Source organism: Oryctolagus cuniculus, chromosome 4 (assembly GCF_964237555.1).
Source record: "Oryctolagus cuniculus chromosome 4, mOryCun1.1, whole genome shotgun sequence".
Classification (NCBI taxonomy): Eukaryota; Metazoa; Chordata; class Mammalia; order Lagomorpha; family Leporidae; genus Oryctolagus; species Oryctolagus cuniculus.
The window spans coordinates 33,048,493-33,072,811 of record NC_091435.1 but is presented as its reverse complement, the minus strand read 5'-3'; the positions used below and the strand labels follow the sequence as shown (position 1 = coordinate 33,072,811).

General features: G+C 36.6%; 1 protein-coding gene across 8 annotated transcripts in view; it reads right to left on the bottom strand.

Annotated features, from left to right (window-relative positions):
* LIPI (lipase I) overlaps positions 1-24,319 on the bottom strand; it is a 62,630-nt gene that overhangs the window by 12,482 nt on the left and 25,829 nt on the right. For 6 of the 8 annotated variants that reach the window (XM_070073161.1, XM_051859445.2, XM_008267126.4 and 3 more), the window contains 7 exons: positions 23,818-24,203; positions 21,015-21,123; positions 18,106-18,207; positions 13,151-13,240; positions 12,055-12,222; positions 9,456-9,560; positions 5,675-5,786 (listed from right to left, as the gene is read on the bottom strand). In XM_070073161.1, coding sequence (XP_069929262.1) covers positions 5,675-5,786; positions 9,456-9,560; positions 12,055-12,222; positions 13,151-13,240; positions 18,106-18,207; positions 21,015-21,123; positions 23,818-24,114 — 983 coding nt within the window. In that variant the 5' untranslated portion in view covers positions 24,115-24,203. Of the gene's footprint in view, positions 1-453; positions 765-835; positions 1,774-5,674; positions 5,787-9,455; positions 9,561-12,054; positions 12,223-13,150; positions 13,241-18,105; positions 18,208-21,014; positions 21,124-23,817; positions 24,204-24,319 lie in introns of those variants that run through there. The other 2 variants (XR_011388340.1, XM_070073162.1) reach the window with 2 other exon arrangements.

The following is a 24,319-nucleotide window of genomic DNA, read 5'->3' as shown; positions in this document are numbered from 1 at the left end:
AAGCTTTCAAACCAACAGTTTGCTCATGGCCACCAAATCTCTACCTTCAGCTGAGGCCTGTGCAATGAGTTCCAGATATATACATCTACCATCACTCACCATGTCCATCGGATATCTCAAGGTGCCTAAAGCTTAGCAGGCTCAAATCTAAATAACTCATCAACCCTCAAACTTTCCTGTCATTAAAAAATAATAATAAGCAAAAAAAACCCCACAAAATGAAAACTTAAAATTGTCTCAAGGTATTAAATGGCACTTTATTGGTCAAGTCAAACAACAGGGATTCATCCTTTATACTGTCCTTTCTTTCAGCTGCCAAGTCCAATCTATCATAAATTCCTACTGGCTTTACCAATGAAATATGCTGACCCTCCTTTGAAACCATGTTCAATTTTCCAGCTCTCCTGCAAACTCTCTAATGTGGGACATGCTGTCTCTTGTCTCCGTTCTTACCACAGCATCCTGTCTTTTCCCTCTCCAATCCATTGGGATCAAAATGCTTTTCCAAAATCAAACAATATTCATCTCAGCCAGATTGCCCAAAATAAAATACTTCAGTGGCTTTCAGTTGCCCAGTGAATAAAATGTAGATGCTGGAATATGGTCTGAGAGTTCTTATTCCTTCAATGTCTAGGTGCTTTCTATGTCTTGCAGCTACAATTTGCTATTGCTGCTTCCAGACTGAGCTACTTAGCTTCCTTCAACGCTTGGTGTGTCATGCTCCTTCCTGCTTCAGGTTCTGGATGTTCACTGGGTTTTTTTGCCTGGAATTCAGCAGGAAAATTAGTTTTGTTCATCATTTCAGTCTCAAGTAATATGCCTATAGATACATTTGTCAGTGTATCTCCTATATGAAGTTTCCATAAAAACTATAATTTGTATTAAGACATTTTTGATGGATGGATTTTATTTATGCAATTTTTGTTAACTAATTAATTAATCTATGCCTGTCTTTATCCTGTAATCCTAATGAGGGTAAAGGCAAGTCTGTTTGTTCATCACAGTTACACCAGCTCTCAGCACAGCTCCTGGTTCACTAGAAATACTCATTGGAATTTGTCTGAGGGACAGCTCTTTGATGCAATACATAACAAGCTACTCATGACCACATCTCCTATAGAGCTCGAATCCCAGGTCCACTCCTGACTCCAACTCCCCGCTAATTTTGGGAGGCCACAGTGATAGCCTAAGTAGTTAGGTACCTGCCACTCACATGGGAGACCTGGATTGAGTTCTGGACTAATAGCTTCAGCCTGGCCATCTTTTATACCATCCTCTCTTTCAGCTGCCATATCCAATCTATCATAAATTCCTACTGACTTTACCAATGAAATATGCTGACCCTCCTTTGAAACCATGTTCAATTTTCCAGCTCTCCTGCAAACTCTCTAATGTGTGTCTATCCCCAAATGTGTATCTGTTTCTCTTTCATACAAATAAAAAATGAGATTGGTAAAACATTTTTTTGTATTTTTTTTAACTTTTATTTAATGAATAATGTTTGTCAAGTAAATAAAGACCCATGGTTTCCTTGCCTGCTGAACAACCGAGACACTTCCTCTAGGACCTGCAGTCAGGACTCCATTCCTCAATGGGAGTATTTTCTGATCTCCATGCCTTTGAAAGTAACTTGTTTCCTGACCATCTTACCTTCCCTTCAAATGCTGCCTTGTTTCCCCTCCAGATTCTGGTGGCCTGTTAAGTGGTCTTCTATTATAGAACTCATTCCTTAAGGTTGTGGCTATGCATTAGCCTCCTCCAGTATTCTGTGACCTTGGATATAATAACCCTACCTATTTCAGTTTAGGTCCCCATTGTTTTGTAAAATATCAAATAAATTTTGTGATGTATAACTTGTTAGATTAATGAATTATTCAAGGCTAACAAAGTATGTTTCTAACAAGAATAAAAAATAAACTACGTATGTATTAATATATAGATATGCACAAATTTCAAGCAATTCAGTCATGAACTATCAGGAATAACATTATTATTTACTACTATAATACATTCAATAGCGTTCAAAATTAGGTGAAAAGGGATTAAAATTTCTCCTAATTTAAAACGGGGGAGGGGGCTTGATGAAAGTGAAAAACTTGCATTGGAGTTCTGGGTTGGTTTCTTTAATTGTTACCATTTGGGGAATGAACCAGTAGAAAAAGACGCTCTTTCTCTCTCTTTTCTCTCTCTCTCTTCCTCACTCTTTCTGTCTCTCTCTCTTCCTCAGGCTTTCTCTCCCTCCCTCCCCCAGTCACTCTCCCTTTCAAATAAAAATAAATCTTTAAAAAAAAAAAGAGAAAAAACAAAAATAATTGCTTCTCTCTCACTACCAATTCTATCCAGCTATTAAATTTTATGTGCAATACCTTTATGAACTTCAAGAAAATTAAGCTTACATAATCTAATATTAAAATGTTTATCTAAAAAATGTAAAAACAATTGAGCCTGATTGTTAACACAGGATATTGTTTCTAAAGGTGACATTTCATGAAGAAATGGTCTTATTTTTGTTGTTTGAGTAACAGAGATTATCAGTATGTTTTATCATCTTACACTTTTTAAAATTATTTTCTCTGTACACTCCAGACTTTGAAAGTTTTTTTTCTGGAAAAAAACTGCATGTATTATTAGTAATTGATTTTATATTTTCATGTTGTTTCCTTAATAATATATTAATAATTATTTTCATTAATAATACTCTAACAGTAAATGTATCACTACAACTGTTTGGGATACTAGCATGCAAATAAATAAGCAGGCAGGGACATTTTAAACTGGCTCACATATAATGGTTGAATAAGTTTGCATGTCACTGTGTACTCAGCATGTGTGTGTCCAGCACATATTAGATTTAGTTAACTAGTCAATCCAGGTACTGGAACAGCTTAAATGTGACTGGGGTGAATGTGATGACATCAACTGTGCCTCCTGAAATTCCAATGTCATTCACAAGTCAATACTTAAATTGAACTGTTGTCCATTCATCTTCTCTTCAAGGTACTAGTGAGCCAGAAATCTAACACAGCAGAACGGTAATCATGATTTTAGTAACATATACCTTTATATCATTTTTCATTTAAAAGGAAATTCATTTCCTAGTTTTAGAATTTATACAACACAAAATATATATTCAATATAGTCAAGCTAAGAACATTTTTCATGGGCCGGTGCTGTGGCATAGTGGGTAAAGCCGCCACCTACAGTGTGGGTGCCAGTTCGAGTTCTGGCTGCTCCACTTCCAATCCAGCTCTCTGCTATGGCCCGGGAAAGGAGTGGAGGATAGCCCAAGTCCTTGGGCCCCTGCACCTGCATGGGAGACCCGGAAGAAGCTCCTGGCTTCTGATTGATGCAGCTCTGACTGTTGCAGCCAACTGGGGAGTGAAACAACAGATGGAAGACCTCTCTCTCTCTCTCTCTCTTTCCGCATCTCCCTCTTTCTGTGTGTAACTTTGACTTTCAAATATCCCTCTTAGTAGTTTTTTTATCTGTTCTACTTAATATGACTGGCTTAGTTCTGTAATTGGTGCACAGTTATTCTTAAGTGTTGAAAATTAACTGAAATGTGATCCCTGTTGAACATGGGAGTGGGAATGGGAGAGGGAAGAGATGTATAATTTGGGACATGCTCAGGCTGACTTGCCCCAAGTGGTGGAGTTGGAAGCATACCAGGGGATTCCAATTCAATCTCATCGAGGTGGCATGTACCAATGCCATCTCACTGTTCCAGGTGATCAATTTCAGTTCACAGTTGGTCATGGTGGAGGGACTGGGAGTCAAAGGGAGCACATAGACAAGTCTAGTACCTGCTAACACTAACCGATGGAGTAAATAAAGGGGAGAGTGATCCAACATGGGAAGTGAGATACTCAGCAGACTCATAGAATGGCAGATGTCCTAAATAGCACTCTGGCCTCAGAATCAGCCCTAAAGGCATTCGGAGCTGGCTGAAAAGCTCATGAGAGTATTTCAGGCATGGAAAGCCAAGACACTCTGGCAAAAGATCTCTGTGAGTGAGATCCCAGTGGAAAGAACAGGTCTTCAAAGAAGGAGGTACCTTTCTCTGAAGGGAGGAGAGAACCTCCACTTTGACTATGACCTTGTCTAAACAAGATAAGAGTCGGAGAACTTAGAGGGCTTCCATAGCCTTGGAAACTCATGACTGGAGCATAGGGAGATTGCTGATGCCATAGACAGGAGTGTCAATTGGTAAAGTCAACAACAGGAGTCACTGTGCACTTACTCCTCATGTAGGATCTCTATCCTTAATGTGCTGTGCATTGAGATTTAAAGCTATAACGAGTACTCAAGCAATATATTTCACTTTGTGTTTCTATGGGGGTGCAAACTGTTGAAATCCTTACTTAATGCATACTAAACTGATCCTCTGTAAAAAAAAAAAAAGAAATTATCAATTCCCAACTTGACTCTCACTGGGATTAAACATGACAATAGGTCTGCTCTGATTTCATCATCATTTAAAAAAAAATCATCTATTATTTTTCACTTTATGTTTCTGTGTGGGAGCAAACTGTTGAAATCCATACTTAATGTATACTAAGCTGATCTTCTGTATATTAAGATAATCGAAAATGAATCTTGATGTGAATGGAAGGGGAGAGGGAATGGGAAAGGGGAGGGTTGTGGGTGGGAGGGACGGTATGGGGGGGAAGCCATTGTAATCCATAAGTCGTACTTTGGAAATTTATATTCATTAAATAAAAGTTTAAAAAAAAGATATAATGATGAAAAAAAAAAGGACATTTTTCAGATACCTGGATGACATTAAAAATACATATACAGGGACAAGATATTAGCCTAGTGGTTGAAGATACCATCTAAGATGCTCACATCCCACACCAGAGTGCCTGTGCTCACTTCTGAGTTCTAGTTCCTGATTTTAGCTTCTTGCTAATGTAGTTACTGAGGGGTGGCAAAGATGCTAGAGTAGTAAGGTCTCTACCACTCATATAGGAGACCTGGATTGAGCTCATGTCTCCAGCTCCAGCCTAGCTCCAACTATTGTGTTCATTTGGTGAATATACCAGAGAATCAAACTCTCTCTCTTTCTCTCTCTGTATCTCTCTCTCTCTCTACTATGTCTGTATCTCTTACTCTAAATATATACATTTAAATTTTTAATGCATACATCCATAACATATATATATATATATATATATATATATGTAAACAGTTACACGGAATATTGAGAAAAAATCAAAACCCTCCCCAATTATTTGGAAGCTTTGTGGCTCAGAGTGATTCTGAAACACCAAGATTTATCGTCCTGTTATTAACAGAAGTTGGTAGACATATTTTCACACCACTGTGAATACAATGATCCTGAAATTTAAGAGAAGCAGCAAACAAGGGTGGTAGAAATAATACTGGATTGAGAGTGAGATGACAAAGAGAAAAAAATGCTTTCCTTTTCAACTGATCTCACTTTTGTAGTGACTAGTTGCATAGCATAAACAAGTTATTTAATCCCTTTCCTACTCTGTACGTGTCTCTTTAGAATAAAATAATTCAATTAAGCACACTAAATCCTTTTAATATTTAACATTTCTATATTTTCTGCATATAAAATCTACGTTATGTGGATTATATGCTGAACTATATGCTAAATAAATTAAATATTCAATTTATAAAAGAAAACATACTAAATTTTACTTACTCATAAAGTTTTGGCTCTTCAGCCACTCCAAGATGGTTTAATAATTTAAGTGAAATAATGCCATCATTCATAGTCTTATCCAGAACAATTATACTAAGAACAAAATAATAGGCTACGAAACAAAAATAGAAAATTCAGTTCACATTAGTTTTCAAACTTGGTTTTGTTTTGCTACGTATACAAATACACAGACAGACACATACACACACATATATATATTTATATACCTGTGTATATATAATATCTAGGTTTACATTACATGTACAAGTACTATCAATCAGATGGCTCGAGTACTGAATCTGCTACACATGGCTTTGGCCTGACCCAGCCCTGAGAGTAAATCAGCAGATGGAAGATCACTCCATCTTTAGCTGTTGCTCTTTCAAATAAAAATGAATATGTAAGCATTTTAAGAAGTAAAACATGAAGTGGGTATTGTGGCACAGTTGGTTGTCCCACTTGGGACATCTATATCACATATGGGAATATTGGTTTGAACCCTGGCTATTCTGCTCCAGATCCAGCTTCCTGCTAATTCATTCTGGGAGGCAGCAGAGGACCGCTGCCATCCCTAGGAGGAGTTCCAAGAGCCTGGCTTCTGCCTTGCCTAGTCCTCTGTATAGCAGCCATTTGGGTAATGAAGCAGCAGATGGAAGATATCTCCCTCTCTCTCTCTCTGCCTTTCAAGTAGATGAAAATAAACAAACATTTTAAAATTGGGGCCAGCATTGTCATTCAGTGGGTTAAGCCACTGCCAGCAACACTGCCATACCATATGCGCAGTGAATCGAGTCCTGCTGCTCCACTTCTGATCCAGCACCTTGCTAATGCACCTGGGAAAGCAGCAGAGGATGCCCTAAGTACTTGACCCTTGCACCATGTGAGACCTGGATGAAGTTCCAGGCTCCTGGCTTTTGCTTGGGTCAGCCTAAGCCATTTTTGTGCTGAACCACCAGATGGAAGGTTTTTTTTCTGTCTCTTCCTCTCTCTGTAACTCTGTATGGCAAATAAATAATTTCACCCTAGAGCAATGAACAGAGCTCCCTGGTCACATCCAGCACATGCCTCTGGGTATTCACTAAGCCACAGAGGCATAGCCCAAAGATAAAAGCCATCACAGGGAAAACAAACAAACAAACAAACAAAAAAAACCCACAAGTATCTCCAAAAATGTCTAAAAATAAATGCAGCAATTCAAGAAACAAGAATAAGGAAGACAACATGATCATGCACCCAAAAGAACACAACAGCACTTCAATACTGGAACGTGAAGATGAAGAGAGAAGAGCCGGCGCTGCAGCTCAATAGGCTAATCCTCCGCCTTGTGGCGCCCGCACACCAGGTTCCAGTCCCGGTTGGGGCACCGGATTCTGTCCCAGTTGCCCCTCTTCCAAGCCAGCTCTCTGCTGTGGCCCAGGAGTGCAGTGGAGGATGGCCCAAGTCCTTGGGCCCTGCCCCCCATGGGAGACCAGCAGAAGCACCTGGCTCCTGCCTTCAGATCAGGGCATGCAACCTCCACGGCAGCCATTGGAGGGTGAACCAACGGCAAAGGAAGACCTTTCTCTCTGTCTCTCTCTCTCACTGTCCACTCTGCCTGTCAAAAAAAAAAAAAAAAAAAAAAAAAAAAAAAAGATGAAGAGAGAAGAAATGCCAGAAATGGAATTCAAAAAATTGATCATCGGTTTACTTAGAAGTAATCAGAGGCAAATCCATGAATTAAAGTAATCCATACATGATATGAATGAAAATTTTCCCATGAAATCGAGATTTTAAAAAGAAATCAAAATGAAATATTAGAAATTACAAAATAGATCAAATTAAAAAATGAAGCCTTTACAACAGACTCAGTGAGGCAGAAGAAAGAATATCTGAGTTAGAAGACAAATCTCTGGAAATTTTATAGTCAGACCAAAAACAAGAAGAAATTATAAAACTAAAAAACACTGTTGGAAATCTGGAGGATATTATCAAATAATCCAACATACAGGTCTTAGAAGTTCGTGAAGCGTGGAAAGAAAGAATGGATTAGAAAGACTTTTTAGTGAAATAATTACAGAAAACTTCCCTAATTTAGAGAAAGAAAGTGATGTCCATGTACAAGAAGCATATAGAACTCCTAATAGAAAGAACATACCTCAACACAATTAAGGCAATATATGACAACCCAGAACTAGCATCAGATTGAACAGGGAAACACTGGAAACATTTCCACTAAGAAAAATCATACAAGGATGCCCAGTCTGTAATTATTATCCAATATAATTCTGGAAGTTTTAGCCAAAGCCTTTAGGCAAAAATAAATAAATAAATAAATCAAATGAATACAAATTACAAAGGAGAAAGTCAAATAATACCTGTTTGCAGATGACATAGGCCTTTAAAAGGGGCAAACAAAATTCTCCTCTGTGAGACCACTGACACTCAAAGAGAACTCAGCAAATTAAAGGATTTAACATCAACATGCAATCAATAAAATAATAACAATATCAATAACATTTTTATGTCCCAAAAATGCTCTGGCTAAAAAGAACATATATAAACTGTCATGTTCACAATAGTGAAAAAAAGAATGTAAATACCTTAGAATAAATTTACCCAAGGATGTGAATGATCTCCACAATGAAAATTACAAAATATTAAGGAAATAAATAGAAAAAGACACAACAAATGCAAAACAGATTCGATGTTCATATATTGGAAGAATTAATATCATAAAAATGTCCATACACCCTAAGCAATTTATAGATTACATGAGATACCATCAAAATATCAGACCAGTCTTTGTAGATCTAGAAAGAACAATTCTAAAATTCATGTGGAAACACAAGAGACCCCGATTACTCAAAGCAATTTTACGCAATAAACACAAAGCCAAAAGCACCACAATACAAGATTTCAAGACATACTACAGGGCAGTTATAATCAAAACAGACTAGTACTGGCATAAAAGCAGACATGTAGATTATTGGAATAAGAGGGAAACCTCAGAAATAAAGCTACACATCAATACCCAATTAATTTTTGACAAATGAGCCAAAATAATTCCCTGGAGAAAGAAAATTCTCTTCAAAAAATGGTGTTCAAAAAATTGGATTTCTACATGTAGAAGTTGAAACAAAACCCCTACCTCACACCCTATACGAAAATCAACTCACAATGGACCAAGAATCCAAATCTATGACCTGATACATTAAATTACTAGAGGAGAACATAGGGAAACTCTCAAGACTTTGGCAGAGGCAAAAGACTTGTTGGAAAAGACCCCAGAAGCACAGGCAATCAAAGCCAAAATTGACAAGTTGTTTCCAGCAGAGAAGATTCTGCACTCCAAAGAAAACAGGTATCAAAGTGAAGAGCCAACTTATGGACATTTCTTGGTATGTATACCGTATTTCAATATACTGATTTTAAAGAAGTATCAGTTATTTTTAATCTAAACTAAACATTTTTGTTCTGCAAAACTCTTCATAAAAAGAAATAAAAGTTATAGGAGGTGAGAAAATATTTGCCTTCCAAATATCCAACAAATACTAGCTTCCAAAACATAATCATGTAAATCTGGGGGGAGGGAAGCTTTGATTATGTCTTTGGGAAAATATTACTCAAGTCTCAAAATAATCAAGTCTTAAATCAAATTTGTCTAACTACTCAAACAAATTTTAAAGTTTCTTGAAAGTACGTGATGAGATCTGAATAGATTCAAAGAACACTTTGGATAAAGTGTAAATGAACATTAAAAAACTAATAGTTTGTTCATTTGCTTAATACACTAATAACTTACTACAGAATGGATTTGTGCCACTAGTATCCAAAAACACAGTGGTCCATGTAGGCCATCCTTTCATTCTGTCTTCTAAAACATCTTTCCATAGCTCCACTTGATAACCTAAGTTTTGATAACAGAACATAGAAAATTGTACTTTCATCAAATTGCTTAAAAAGTACTTCAAATCACTAAAGTAACTCAAGGACCTGTGTATATAATCATCATGGATTTTTAAGACTTTTAAAAAACATTTTTCAAGTAATTTAACATTGAATTTATTTTAAATACAATAACAACTCAAGTTAAGAATTTAACCACTCCCTGAAAGTACTATCAGAGCTTAACATTCTCCATATGGCTACAATTCCTTTGTAACAGTTTGTACTATTACATTATAAATTCAAATTTTACTTATAACTCTTTGGATCAATTTAGCATTTAAATTAATTACATAAAATGCAAACATACAAGTTAGCTCCATGAGTATAGCCCCTCTATGAGAATATACATGTATTCAGCTATGACATGTATGTATATACATTATATACTATAAGCATATCTCTCTCTGTGTGTGTAGAGAGAAATAGAATCTATATACACACTATATGTGAGCATAGAAAGGCAGTCAAACTGGGGTGGGCATTTGGCATGAACATTAAGTTGCCCTTTGGGATGCTCACTTCACATATCAGTGTGTCTGGTTCAAGTTCTGACTCCTCTTCTTGGTAATGCACATCCTTGATGGCTCAAGTACATAGGTCCCTATTCTCCATGTGGGAAACCTGGATGGAGTTCTTGGTTTCAGCCTGGCCCAGCCCAGGCTATTGAAGGCATTTGGGTAGTGAACAAGTAAATGAATCTCTCTCTCTTTCTCTCTCTCTCTCTCTCTCTCTCTCTCTCTCATTATCTCTCTCTCTCTCCCCCCTGCCCTGCCCTGCCCTGCCCTACCACACCACCACCCTACAACCTATCAAATAAAGTTAAAATAAACAGTTTCTAAAGGCAGGCGACCATGTGCCTCTAATTAAATATTTTTTTTAAAAAATTTAGTAAATAATAGACCTGGAATCAACCCAAATGCCCATCAACAATAGACTGGATAAAGCAATTATGGGACATGTACTCTATAGAATACTATTCAGCAGTCAAAAACAATGAAATCCTGTCATTTGCAACAAAATGGAGGAATCTGAAAAACATCATGCTGACTGAATTAAGCCAGTCCCAAAGGGACAAATTTCATATGTTCTCCCTGATCAGTGAAAACTAACCAAGCACAAAAAAGGCAACCTGTTGAAGTGAAAGGGACACTATGAGAAACAGTGACTTGATCAGCCCTTGTCCTGACTGTTGTTGTACAATTTAATACTTTATCCCTTTTAGTATTTTTTTTTTGTTCTAGTTAATACTATTGGTTGAACTCTGTAATTAACACACAATTATTCTTAGGTGTTTAAATTTAACTGAAAAATGATCCCTGTTAAATATAAGAGTGGGAATAAGAGAGGGAGGAGATGTACAATTTGGGACATGCTCAATAGGACTTGCCCCAAATGGTGGAGTTAGAAATGTGCCAGGGGGATTCCAGTACAATCCCATCAAGATTGCATGTACCAATGCCATCTCAATTTCAGTTCACAACTGATCACACTGATAGGTCTAAGAGTCAAAGGGATCACATAAACAAGACTAGTGTCTGCTAATACTATACAATAAATACATAAATAAATAATACTATACAATAAATACAATCAAAAAGGGAGAGAACAATCCAACATGGGAAGCGGGATACACAGCAGACTCATAGAATGGCAGATGTCCTAAACAGCACTCTGGCCTCAGAATCAGCCCTTAAGGCATTTGGATCTGGCTGAAGAGCCCATGAGAGTATTTTAGGCATGGGAAGCCAAGACAGATCCCAGTAGAAAGAACGGGCCATCAAAGAAGGAGGTACCCTTCTCTGAAGGGAGGAGAGAACTTCCACTTTGACTATGACCTTATCTAAATAAGATCGAAGTCAGCGAACTTAAGAGGCTTCCATAGCCTTGGCAACTCATGACTAGAGCCTAGGGAGATTTCTGATGCCATAAACAAAGAGTGTCAAATTGTTAAGTCAACAACAGGAGTCACTGTGTACTTCTCCTCATGTGGGATCTCTGTCCTTAATGTGTTGTTCAATGTCAATTAATGCTATAACTAGTACTCAAACAGTATTTTTCACTTTGTGTTTCTGTGTGGGTGCAAACTGATGAAATCTTTACTTAATACATACTAAATTGTTCTTCTGTATATAAAGAGAATTGAAAATGAATCTTGATGTGAATGGAATGGGAGAGGGAGCGGGAGATGGAAGAGGTGTGGGTGGGAGGGAAGTTATGGGGGGGAAAAGCCATTGTAAGCCATGAACTGTAGTTGGAAATTATATTTACTAAATAAAAATTTTTAAAAATTCAGTAAATAATGAAACATATGCAACATCTCCTCATATAATTTTCCATAAAATGTTAACACTTTCATAAATAAATATAAGCATAGTTTAGCTTTCAGCAGAAAATACTAATATTATGTTATTCATTTTCAAAAAAGATTTATAACAAAATAACCATTCTCTTACCTAGCCTAGGACATGACTTTTCCTTATAACTGTCACAGTCCACACATAAACTACTCTTGTAGTCTTGGTAAGATTGACAAGGAAATGAAACAAAATTGCAGTTTGATTCCAAAGCTGCCATGAATAGGTAAACTGCTCTTTGGTGGTCACATTTGATAAATTCAATTCCTTAAGGGTTAAAAACAAAACAATTATTGATGCATTCAACCAAGTTTACATAATTTAGGAAACAGTAAAATATTAAGTGCTAATAAATATTGCTCGCCTTAAGAATATTAAAGTGTTGATTCTAATACATGATTACATCTCACGCCATTAAACAAATAGCATCATTGAAACCTTAAATTTGCATGTGTTTTGCATAACATTTATAACTTTTCTGAAGTAATAAGTAACACAACAAAGATACTTAATTTCAAGAGTTTAGCAAACTCTACAAAGTGCTACTATATTTAATAACTAATGTATGAATCTTTCTCTTCTAATCCTGCATACTCAGTGCATCCACTCAATTTCAGAAGTAACTAGGAAAACAGCTTACTTAAAGACTCTATTACCTCTCTGTTTCTACACAATGTCTCACGTACTTATCCCCTTGACCAAACTTCTCTAGCTGCTGTGACTTTCGGCCATGTGTGATTACTTGACCAACTGCCATTGAAGACCTAAGATGTTTCTAGCTATGACTCAAGTGAGCCAAAATCCACACCCGGAGCTGTGCCTCAGCTTTCTCTGTTCACAAGACAGCCAATCATCAAGTCTATTTTTTTTTTTTTTTTTGTATTGTACTATGGCGACTGTAAAGCATAAGTCCTGAGATCAAACTTGTGTTATATGAGACTTCAGCTACTTCTGCTTCCTCAATCACTTAAACTTCTCCTAAAATGATGAATTAAAACAGTTGACACTAAAACATAATAGTCTCATCAATGTCCAGATGTAACTTTTACTTATACAAACTAAGCAGGATTAAATTAATCCATTTTGATCAATAACTTTTCACGCAATGGTGATTAAACCAAAGTTAAGAGGAAAAAAAGTAGGTTATTTTATCCTTTTGAATCATGTTAATTCATTCAAAAGTCTGTTTTTATACCTGAAAAAATTGATTTAGGACAGCCAGGTTGTTTTTTCCCTCCATTTGGATAAAAATCTATATGTCCCAAGGGCTCTTGAATGCCTAAACCTGAGAAGAGAAGTATCTAAGAATCACAAACTATATATAACCAGGTTGGTGACATATGCATAAAATAATATCTCCTTAAAACCCACTGAGAGTGACTATATAATTTTGAATTTAAAATAAATGATTTTTTAAGTCTTTCTGAAAATCCATTAAATCAATTATTTGTGAAAACTGTACTTCATCAATCTACCATATATCCAAATCACCAGTTTACACTGGGCCAAAGTACTTTGTGCTATAAATGCATAAGTAAAAGATAAAAAAAACTACATCAAAAATCCTTGTCATGGTGGAAAATATTGTCTAGTGAAAGTAAGACATAAGTTAAAATAAAGTATGTCAGATGAGAATAAATGCCATGGGGAAAAATTGTGCAGAATAAAGAGGCAGAAAATGCCTGGCAAGAGTGGTCACTGAACTTCAATGTAGATGAGTTAGAGAATTTTCTACTGATGAGGTTGGAGTTGAGCAAAGACCTGAAGGATGTAAAGTAGCAAGCCAAAAGGATATGTGTGGGTATATTCAGCATATTCAAGGAAGCCACAGTAGCTGGAAGACAGTATTTGTAAGAAAAAGTGAACATCAGAGGAAATGAAGCCAAGTCATTAAGGACCTTGTAGATCAGTATGATGATTCACTCTCACATTAGATAACAATGCCTAGAACTTGCTGTTATTACATTCATTAAAAATTATTCTGTCTCAGAACAAGTTGGGTTGGAGTGGCAAGAAGCATGTAGCTATAACATAAAAGTGTACTTAGATTTGTTGATCATTGAGTGACTCCTGAAGGTTCAAATCCTTTTTAGCAATGCGGATATTTAATACAGAGGAGTCCTAAGAGTACTAATGACTCAAAATAAATGGGCTTAATGCTCTGATTTTGATTACATAGTTGGGTTTAATTTTACCACCTTATGAACTACCTTCTATTTGCTTCACTGGTTCCATGTAATTTCTCTTTCATTTTTTTTCTTGTCTTCTTTCGCATTTTCTAAAAAACATATTCTGTTTTTGTCCTACAATAGTTTGGGAGTTACATACTTGTTCATTCTTTTCTTTCTGGATATTCTGGATATTCAACATGGATAGTTTATTTATAAACATGAACCAATACAAAGTCACTTTTACCTTCTCTCCTTACAATGAAAGGAACAAAGAATATCTGAACTTCTTTTACTAGTCCCTAAATTTATATTCTATTATGTGAGAGAGTTTTTAACTCTCTGTTTTAAGTCTTATAGAATATTATTAACACTATTTAATGCAATGTCCGTTCATCTTTAATATTTTACCATTTTCATTGCTTTTCTTTCCTGAATAGCTACAAGGTAGGGATAATTTTCCTTTAGCCTGAAGAATAGCCATTGTATTCATAATTGTTTCCCTCAGTTTAATTTGCCTAAAATAAAATGTATTTGTTCCATTTTTATTCTTGAAACAGCCAGGGTACTACCCTACTACCCTTATTTAAAGTATGAATCTATTATTCCTGCACAAACACAGTAGTATCTCTCTCTCTCTCTTTATTTTATTTTATTTTATTTTATTTATTTTTTTTTTAACAGGCAGAGTGGACAGTGAGAGTGAGAGACAGAGAGAAAGGTCTTCCTTTGCCGTTGATTCACCCTCCAATGGCCGCGGCCGGCATGCTGCAGCCGGCGCACCACGCTGATCCGAAGGCAGGAGCCATGTGCTTCTCCTGGTCTCCCATGGGGTGCAGGGCCCAAGCACTTGGGCCATCCTCCACTGCACTCCCAGGCCATAGCAGAGAGCTGGCCTGGAAGAGGGGCAACCAGGACAGAATCCGGCGCCCCGACCGGGACTAGAACCTGGTGTGCCAGCACCGCTAGGCAGAGGATTAGCCTATTGAGCCGCGGCGCCAGCCTACACAGTAGTATCTCAATAGCTGTCTTTCTGCAGCTTTAGTATCTTGTTTCTCAGTGAGAATTTCTCATTATTTGCTTCTATTAGAATTAATTAAATATTGTGAATTTGTGTATTATTTATATTTCCTTGATTTGGGGAAATCATGAGGTAGTCTTTAAACATTACTTTTGCTGTATTTTGCTGTGGGATTCTAGCAAAATATGATTTATCTCCTGACTATGCACTGTATTCACCTTTTAGCTCTCTGTTATAGAAGTATTGTTCAAACTCTGATATCTATTTCCTTAATTCTACAAATCTACTTTTCATCTATTTTCTAGTTCACTCACTCACACACTCTTTATCTGTTTTCAATTTTCTGTTAAGCCCATTCATTGAATGAAAATTATTTTACTTTTTAGGATATAATTTCCATTACTTTTATCAAACACAATCAACCATATGTATATTTATGCTATATTGAAATTTTCAGCATTAGTTTTACCTCTTTAAAAATAATAAGCATATATTTATAGTCAATGTATAATAACTGAAATATCTGTAGGCCTGTCAGTTTCTTTCACTGACTTATTTCCAATGCTTACTATTTATCGACTATTGCTTCAGACCATCTTTCTTCAAGTATATTAGGTTATTTTTATTTGAATGTTAATAAACACAACAGTATTTCAAAATAGTTATAAAAATAATGTGAGATGAAAGGTGATGTGACTCACTAAAGAGGCCTGCTGTTTGAATCTGTGGGGTACCTAGAAGTTCCAGCTATCTAAAATTTCCCTAAGAAATCTCTGTAATTTTTGTCTGAGAAACTCAGCTGATTGGAAGGATGTCTACAGACCATAAAAATCCTGGTTTTCTACAAGTTTATCTCTGCCACTGCAGTGCTGTTCTCTGGTTTCCCAGAAAAAAAGTAAGAAATGTTTTACAAGACCCATTATGAGAGCTTCAAATGCACTTCCGAGTCTCTGCCTCAGAAAACCTTCCATAAAACACAGAGTGACTTCAAATTACCAGTTTGCCTCCCTGTATGTTTTTTTTTTAATCTTCTGAACACTGGTCATTTGTGCCAGTATCTCAGCAGGAATGTTTGTCCACGTCACCTAGTCCTCCACGTTGGAGTGCCACATGGCTTCTTTAACATATACAGCTGAAAAAGGACAAGGAGTATAGGCAGGTAGAAGATTTGTTAGTACTCAAGGAAAGAGGTATTTTTTTTTTTTTTTTGACAGGCAGTATGGACAGTGAGAGAGAGAGAGAGAGAGAGAGAGAGAGAGAAAGGTCTTCTTTGTCCATTGGTTCACCCCACAATGGCCGCTGCGGCCGGCACACCGCGCTGATCTGAAGGCAGGAGCCAGGTGCTTCTCCTGGTCTCCCATGCGGGTGCAGGGCCCAAGCACTTGGGCCATCCTCCACTGCAGGTATTCTGTTAATTATATGCTGAGCCTAAGTGTTTAAGAAATTCCTGGCTAATGTGCAATGACAAAAATCAGTGTTCTTTATTTGTGATGGACACTGAAAGCTCTATCAGAGCTGCCAACTCTGAGACAATCCAGTGCCAGATTACACCTGATATGTTGGAGTCACCAGAAAACATTGGGAGTAGAAGACAGTCCATAACAGGTTATTACTAAAAGTCAAAAATGCAGGAAAAATAATAAAAAGCATTAAGGGCTCATTCAAAAGGGCATCAGCAGAAGTAATGCTGAGGTTTCAGAGGAAGAGTTCAGACAAGGGACCACAAGTTTCTGACCAGTAGGGCTACCTGTCTGTGGATATGATATTAAGTTGATATGAAGAGCTAGCAGCAAGGAAAACAAGAGAGGTTGGGGGTATCAAACTAAACCTATGAGCATTCGCTTTCTAATAGGTAAGCCTTTATTCTAAATAAGGAGCAGAATTGTTCCCATTATAGCCTCAGTTCCTTGGAGTATAGTTTTAGAAGTTGAGAGACTGTCAATATGGCTTTTATATCTCACAGGAAAAAAAAAAAAAACTGGTATTGATCACAAGATAAAGTCAGGATAACATGAGAGCAATTATGGTACTTGGATTAAAGAGAAAGGAAACCTGAAGAAATAGGGTTACAGATTTAGTTTCAGTGTCTCTTCCTCTTGTCTCTAATTTAAGCAAGATAGAAATCACACCCTTCCATGTCCATTCCTACAACATATCTAAATTATCAGTTCATCAGAACAATATAAGAACAATATATTGGTGAAGTGAACACTCTAGAATCAAATACATGATTTCAAATTCTGGATCATTCATTTACTGACCTTGCTACCCTGACCCTAGTTTCCTCATTTGTAAAAGGGGAAACAACTATGATTATTGGTCTCATGGAAACTTAGAATTAAATCACATAAAGTACTTATAATACTGCCTGATATAAATGCAGCGCTCCATCAATATTAGGTCAAGGAAGGCTTCAGAATAGTTAAGTATTTATTAAGAATCTGTCCAATGTACTATCATCTACACTATTAATACCATGTTAGAGATTTTTTTGAGAAGATAATTTAAAATGACAGAGAAATCACTTCCCTAACTTTGAAGAAAAAATACTTTGTTGTTGAAATGCTATGCTCAGATTGATACACATTGCTGAGACACAGTAAGAGACAGTGGTAACCTGGATATGTCAGAAACAGTATGCATGGGAGGAAGGGTGTTCAAGTCAATAAAGCTGTCAATATATGGGCAGGATGAACTAACTTCTACCAAGTTTCTATTTTGTACAATAATATGACACCTCTTAAAACAAGGCAAACCATAGGTGTGCAGTCCATTTGACAACACAGGAAATCACTAACCCCAGGCAATGCTGCCATGACTAATGAAAACATTAGCATTCTATAATTACAGATTTAAAATCATTTTATCCCCAACTCTTTCTCCTTTTGTAATCTCTTCTTCCCCAGGGCTATACTTCCTTTTTTCATTTAAATAATTAAGCAATACATCCTGCATTGTTACCATTGGCATCAGAATGGATGACATCCACAAATTTGGCATCAGTATAATGCAATCTGCTATAGGATGGTTTTCCAGAGAATTTGGGCCCAGCAGGGTCAAGACCTGAAATGCATGAAATAAACCATCAATAAAATCAGTTATTACTAGCTATCACTATGGTGTTCATCATATTGCATTATTGCATTAAAAATCTAGTATTCATAGTGTTAGTTTAAACCTGTTCAAAAACATAATAAAGGTAAATTAAATTGAATGAATATCAAATATCTTCATTATTGGAAAAATACTTATTACTGATATTCACAGATTGTCAAGGTAATCCACACTAGAGGTGCCTCAAGAAGGTTATGGAGGAGCTGGTCAAAGTAGAAAGCTTTTTTTCAGATATTAATTTAAGAAATAATTAGGAGTAAACCAGTAGTAAACATATTTGATAACAGCTATTTCTCCTGAGAAGGGAAGAACTATTTAATATCATCTTGTCCCCCCCAGAACAGTGGGCCTTACTAGTTCACTCTAAATTTTTCTATAGCTCTGGAATGCCTCTTGGGTATCAGATGAAATTTGGGATGTGGGATAAAACATCTTTATTCTTATCCAGTCATTTATTTATCACAAGAGATTTATGCATGCTTTTAAGAAAATATTTAAAATACATGGAATGTGGATATTATCTGGAGTATCAATTTGAAATAAAGATACAAGTTCTGGAGAGTAGCAAAAAGAAGGGGTATGACATAAAATTCAATTCCTTGAGAATACCTAAATAAATAATCATCTTAAAAGACAATTTATGAAAAGAAATATAATTGTGTTAATTTCTGTTTTATTTAGTTCACTTGACTGAATGAGACAGAAATATTTCATTTCATGTAAATTATTCTAATGCAGCATTTCCACATTCAAACTGGATTTATATATCAGTAAGCACATATTGAATTGGAGTAGGACTGTTTCAAACTGATTAAGTGTGGTTATTAAAGAAGAACGGATGGTGGAGGGGACCGGTGCTCTAGGACAGTAGGTTAATCCTCCACCTGAGGTGCTGGCATCCCATATGGGCACCAGTTCTAGTCCCAGCTGCTCCTCCTCTAATACAGCTCTCTGCTATGGCCTGGAATAGCAGTGGAAGATGGTCCAAGTGCTTGGGTCCCTGGACCCATGTGGGAGACTTGGAGGAGGCTTCTAGCTTCTGGCTCCAACCGTTGCAGTCATTTGGGGAGTGAACAAGCCGAAGGAAGACCTTTCTGTCTATCTCTCCCTCTCACTGTCTGTAACTCTACCTCTCAAATAAATAAAATCTTTTAAAAAAATAAATATATATTTAAAAAAATAAAGAGATTTTTAAAAAAATAAAGATTTTATTTATTTATTTGAGAGGTAGAGTTACAGACAGTGAGAGGGAGAGACAGAGAGAAAGGTCTTCTGTCTGCTGGTTCACTCTCCAAATGGTCACCATGGCCGGCGCTGTGCTGATCTGAAGCCAGGAGCCAGGTGCTTCCTCGTGGTCTCCCGTGCAGGTACAGGGGCCCTAGGACTTGGGCCATCTTCTACTGCTTTTCCAGGCCATAGCAGGGAGCTGGATTGGAAGAGGAGCAGCTGGGGCTAGAATTGGCACCCATATGGGATGCTGGCACCACAGGCAGAGGATTAATCTACTGTGCCATGGCACTGGCCCAATAAAAACTTTAAAAAAAAAATGGGTGGTTGAAAACTTTGTTCAAATTGTGGCTTACCTCTTATGTTCCAACTCTCTTATATCATTCAAGGAACCTGTTTTCATTTATGTTTCATGAGGATAATATTAACAATGATCAGATTAGATAACTCAAGGTACACTTAAGCTTTGGAAACATCCCAACTATCTAAACAAGTTATTTATTTCTCCCTCGTCCTTTTTTGAAACTTAACTATAGACTCTATCACTTTTTATTAGTGCATGAAATTATTATGGATCTACTATGGACACAGATATAAATAATTGTTTTAAAATGTGAATTGCTTAGGGAGGAATATTATCCTTCTAGTTCTAAAATCACCATCACTCCTAAAAGAATGAGAATCCTTGCCAGCACTATTTAGCCTCTGAGATTTCTGGATACAGTTAATTTTGTTATGAAAATCTGAGAGCAGTTAGGATCCAGAAACCCTCAAACTTGGTGCTAACTATTGACTCTCCCTTTAAGCATTTGAGTAATTTTTTTTTTATTTGACAGGTAGAGTTATAGATAGTGAGAGAGAGAGAGAGAGAGACAGAGAGAAAGGTCTTCCTTCCATTGGTTCACTCCCCAAATGGCCGCCATGGCCAGCACTGCACTGATCCGAAGTCAGGAGCCAGGTGCTTCCTCCTGGTCTCCCAGCCGGGTGCAGGGGCCCAAGCGCTTGGGCCATCCTCCACTGCCTTCCCAGGCCACAGCAGAGAGCTGGACTGGAAGAGAAGCAGCCGGGACTAGAACCCAGTGCCCACATGGGATGCCGGTGCTGCTAGGTGGAGGATTAACCAAGTGAGCCATGGTGTCGGCCCTGTGAGTAAAACTTTTAAAAGGATTGCAATATATCAAAGTTTGTGAAAAGTAAAAAAATAGATATATTGTTAGCTGATATGTGAATGAACAGTTCTTTAATTGACTACATTGTCCTCTATATTCTAAAAATAATGTGTTCAAATTTAGACAAAATTGCAGAAATATACTATTCCTTCTCATTTCCATTTTTAATACCTTAAGCTCTGCTCAGAACTAAATAAGGCTTTGGAGTATAGCTGAAACAAAGACTAATAATTTATTATAACACAGAAAAAATGTACACAATTTCTATTGCTCAATTATTATATCAGCCAAGTTTTAAATAAAGTAACTTGTTGCTTAAAAAGTGTGTTGAAACAGTAAGTTTATACAAAATCATTTTACCTGTTATTCTTCCAAGTTGACCATGAAATATCTTTCCAACAAATCCACTAATATGAGCCCCTAAGCTCACACCTATGAAATGAAACTTGTCAAGAGATGCTCCATGTTTCTGCAATTGAAAATGCAGTGTCAAGGTTTTCGTTCAGGTAATCACAAATTATGTGTCCTATATCGATCTATAATTCATTAGTTTTTTAATCTGTTTCTGGGAGATAGGAAAAGAGACTATAATTTCAAAGCAACTACATCTTTAAATTTTTAAAACCGTAACATATATTATGTAAAATAGTATATGCAAAATAACACACTAAATTAACAAATCATTATATAACAACAATAATAATAGACATTATTAGGTGATAACTTTGTGCTAACTACTTTGAATTGTGCTTTATAAATCTTAAAGCTAATATTCTCAATTTCCTATGACTCAGTTGTTTTTATCCTTTGCCCAAAACCGTCCCTGGCACCTAAGAAATACTAAATAAATAGCACTTGAGAAACCAAATTCAGAAGCAATGACTTGCCCAAGCCCATATATATGTAGAAGGGGAGATGATGGATTTCCAGTTGCCATGGTCTGATTGTGAGTATCTCCTCTCACCCAAATTAACACGCTGAAATCTTAAACCCCAAGTGGATTACATTTGAAGGTGAGGCTAGTGGGAGTTGAGGGATGGGGCACTGATTATGTTATGAGGCTGCAGCTCTCATGAGAGAATTAGTGCCTCGTTAAAAGAAGCCCAAAGGCACTTGTTTGATCTGTCTTCCACGGGAGGATACGGTGAAAAGGTAAGATGTATGAACCAGCAAGTGAGCCTTCACCTGACAACCTGTCGGGGCCTTGTTCTTGGTCTTCCCCACATGCAGAAGGGTGAGAAACAGATTTCTCTTATTTGTAAGCTGCCCTGTCCATTATATTTTGTTATAGCAGCCAGATGGACTGTTGGTCCTCAAAATTTATGCTAATCTGCCTTCTTATTTTATCTGGTTAGGTTGTACAAAATTTTCCAGGAAAATGAGTAAAACAGAGATGACAAAACAGGGTGCATGAATTTTAAGCAATTTCTCTCCAGAAGGAGACATCAGAAGCCTACACAAAGGACACGTTTCTTCCACAACATTCTTGGGGAGCTAACACAAGACTTGTGAGTAGATCCTGCCCAGCCTATAAAGTAGCACTTCCAGTGATTCATAGAAAGATGTGGAGTATTTGCCACTAATAAAAATAAACAAGAAAATGAATGAATGAATAAATAAAAATTAGACTCAGGCTTTCTAGGCACAAAGTTACTCTGTCCTCAAATTTCTCAGATCAATCAGTGTCTACAACCCTGAGGGAGTATCTCTCCGAATTTTAATGTTACTGATCTTATCATATCTTCTCCTTCATGTGAAATTTTTGTAAGCAATGGCATTGTCAGAAATTTAACTGTGTAACCAAATTTCCCACACTTTACAAGTACATTTTTGGATTAGCATGTAACATATATTTTTAAGGAGTACCATACAACATTTCAACATAGGCCCACAACTAACACTGATCATCCCAGACCATCAACCCTTTCATTGCCTTATCTTTTCTTTGTGTTTGGAGCCTACGAGATCCTTTGTTCTGGTTCTATCACACATAATATCCCATACTTCAGGGCACTTATTGTCAGTTAGAGAAAAGATCTCAGTCATCAGGAAAAATCAATTATGCAATTTATAGACTATCAGTAAAAATGGCTGAAACAATTAGGTCCTTTGCAACTTTGTGTGGATGGTGTGATTCTGTCCAAATGATGTGATGTCACTGTAATAATGGCAGCTGATTTTATTTAGTGATTACTACACATCACTCATTGGTCAAGCATGTATATAAACAGGTATGTATATTTAATTATAAGAGTACTTCAAAATGTTGGTGGGAAATGGAATTAAATAATATTATTTGGTGAAAAGTTTTACAATCCAGGCATATGAGGAGTATTCAAATAGCACGTGGAAAAGGTGCACTATGAAAAACCTGGACAAGGATATATGGATTTAAAAAAATTGCACTCAAATAAACATCTTTTAATTCTATTTTTCACAAGCTTTTTGTTATTCATTTAATATTCATATAAATATTTTTATAAATTTAAGTTCAATTTCAAAAGAGGCTTGGAAGTTCACCATAACACAACACAAAGTCAGTTTCCAAGCTCAAAGATGCTCACCTCCCCCCAGGCAGATATCACCTTTCTTTCTCTCATTTCTTTCCCCATCACCATCACCTTCTTTCCCTCATTTATTTTCCCATCACCACCACTTTTCTCAGGACAGACTCGGATTTCTAGAAGTGTTAATTAAATAAATAAGAATCATTCAAACTATAGATGACATTGAACTGAGGTTGAACTTATTAAACCCAACGACCAAGGTGGCAGAATTATGCTACACTTCTAGCTACTTTCTCCTCATTTTCACAAATTCACACTTGATTAACTCCAAACATATCAGCTGTGCCTTAGGAAAGAACTCAAAGGAATGAAATGATTATATAGTTTATTCTCTCTCTCCACACAGGATCACTGCTCTATTCTGAAGTCTATAAAGGTAGAGTTGAAAGAAACAAACTTAATAATTGAATATTTAAGAGACTTTTTAAAAAATAAGGCACATCATGTACTGAAATACTTATTTAGGCAGACAAAGAAGATGGCTCAGCGTTAGTACATCAGAGCAGGAATTCCTGTGATATGGGAGAAGAGAATTTTATTGTCACTTTGTGTTGCAGAGTGCATACTGTGCATAAGCACAAAATTCCAAGACTTACCAAAAGATTCCTAATGCGCCCACTCAAATTCTCAGCAACTATTCTTGTGTTTTTAACCGCTCTGTTATAAATGAATGTTGTCGCACCTCGGTTCCAGTCTACTACAATAACATTCACATCTTCTTTATTCAACAAAACCCTCAGAAAATTCCGAAGCCAGGACGGGGTGGAGCCCATTGGTCTATATCCATGAATAAGCCAGACTGTTTTTTTCTCTGTGTTGAAATTCACATTAAGGGAGTTGTTGTGCTCAAAGAGTGGCTCAGCACAATTGAGATTGTTCCTGGTGTACAGCATCAGAATTATCTCTATTCTGGGAACAAACAAATCTTGAAAGGAATCCTTTAGACTTAGCTGAGAGAATTCAAGGCATGGTCTTTTATTATCTATAAAAAGAAGGGGAAAAAAGTCAGATGGAGTACTGGGATAACATTTGATTCCTGTTGCTTTTGCCCAGAACAGAATTGAATTTGGAAGATAGGAAGTATTTCACTTTATTATA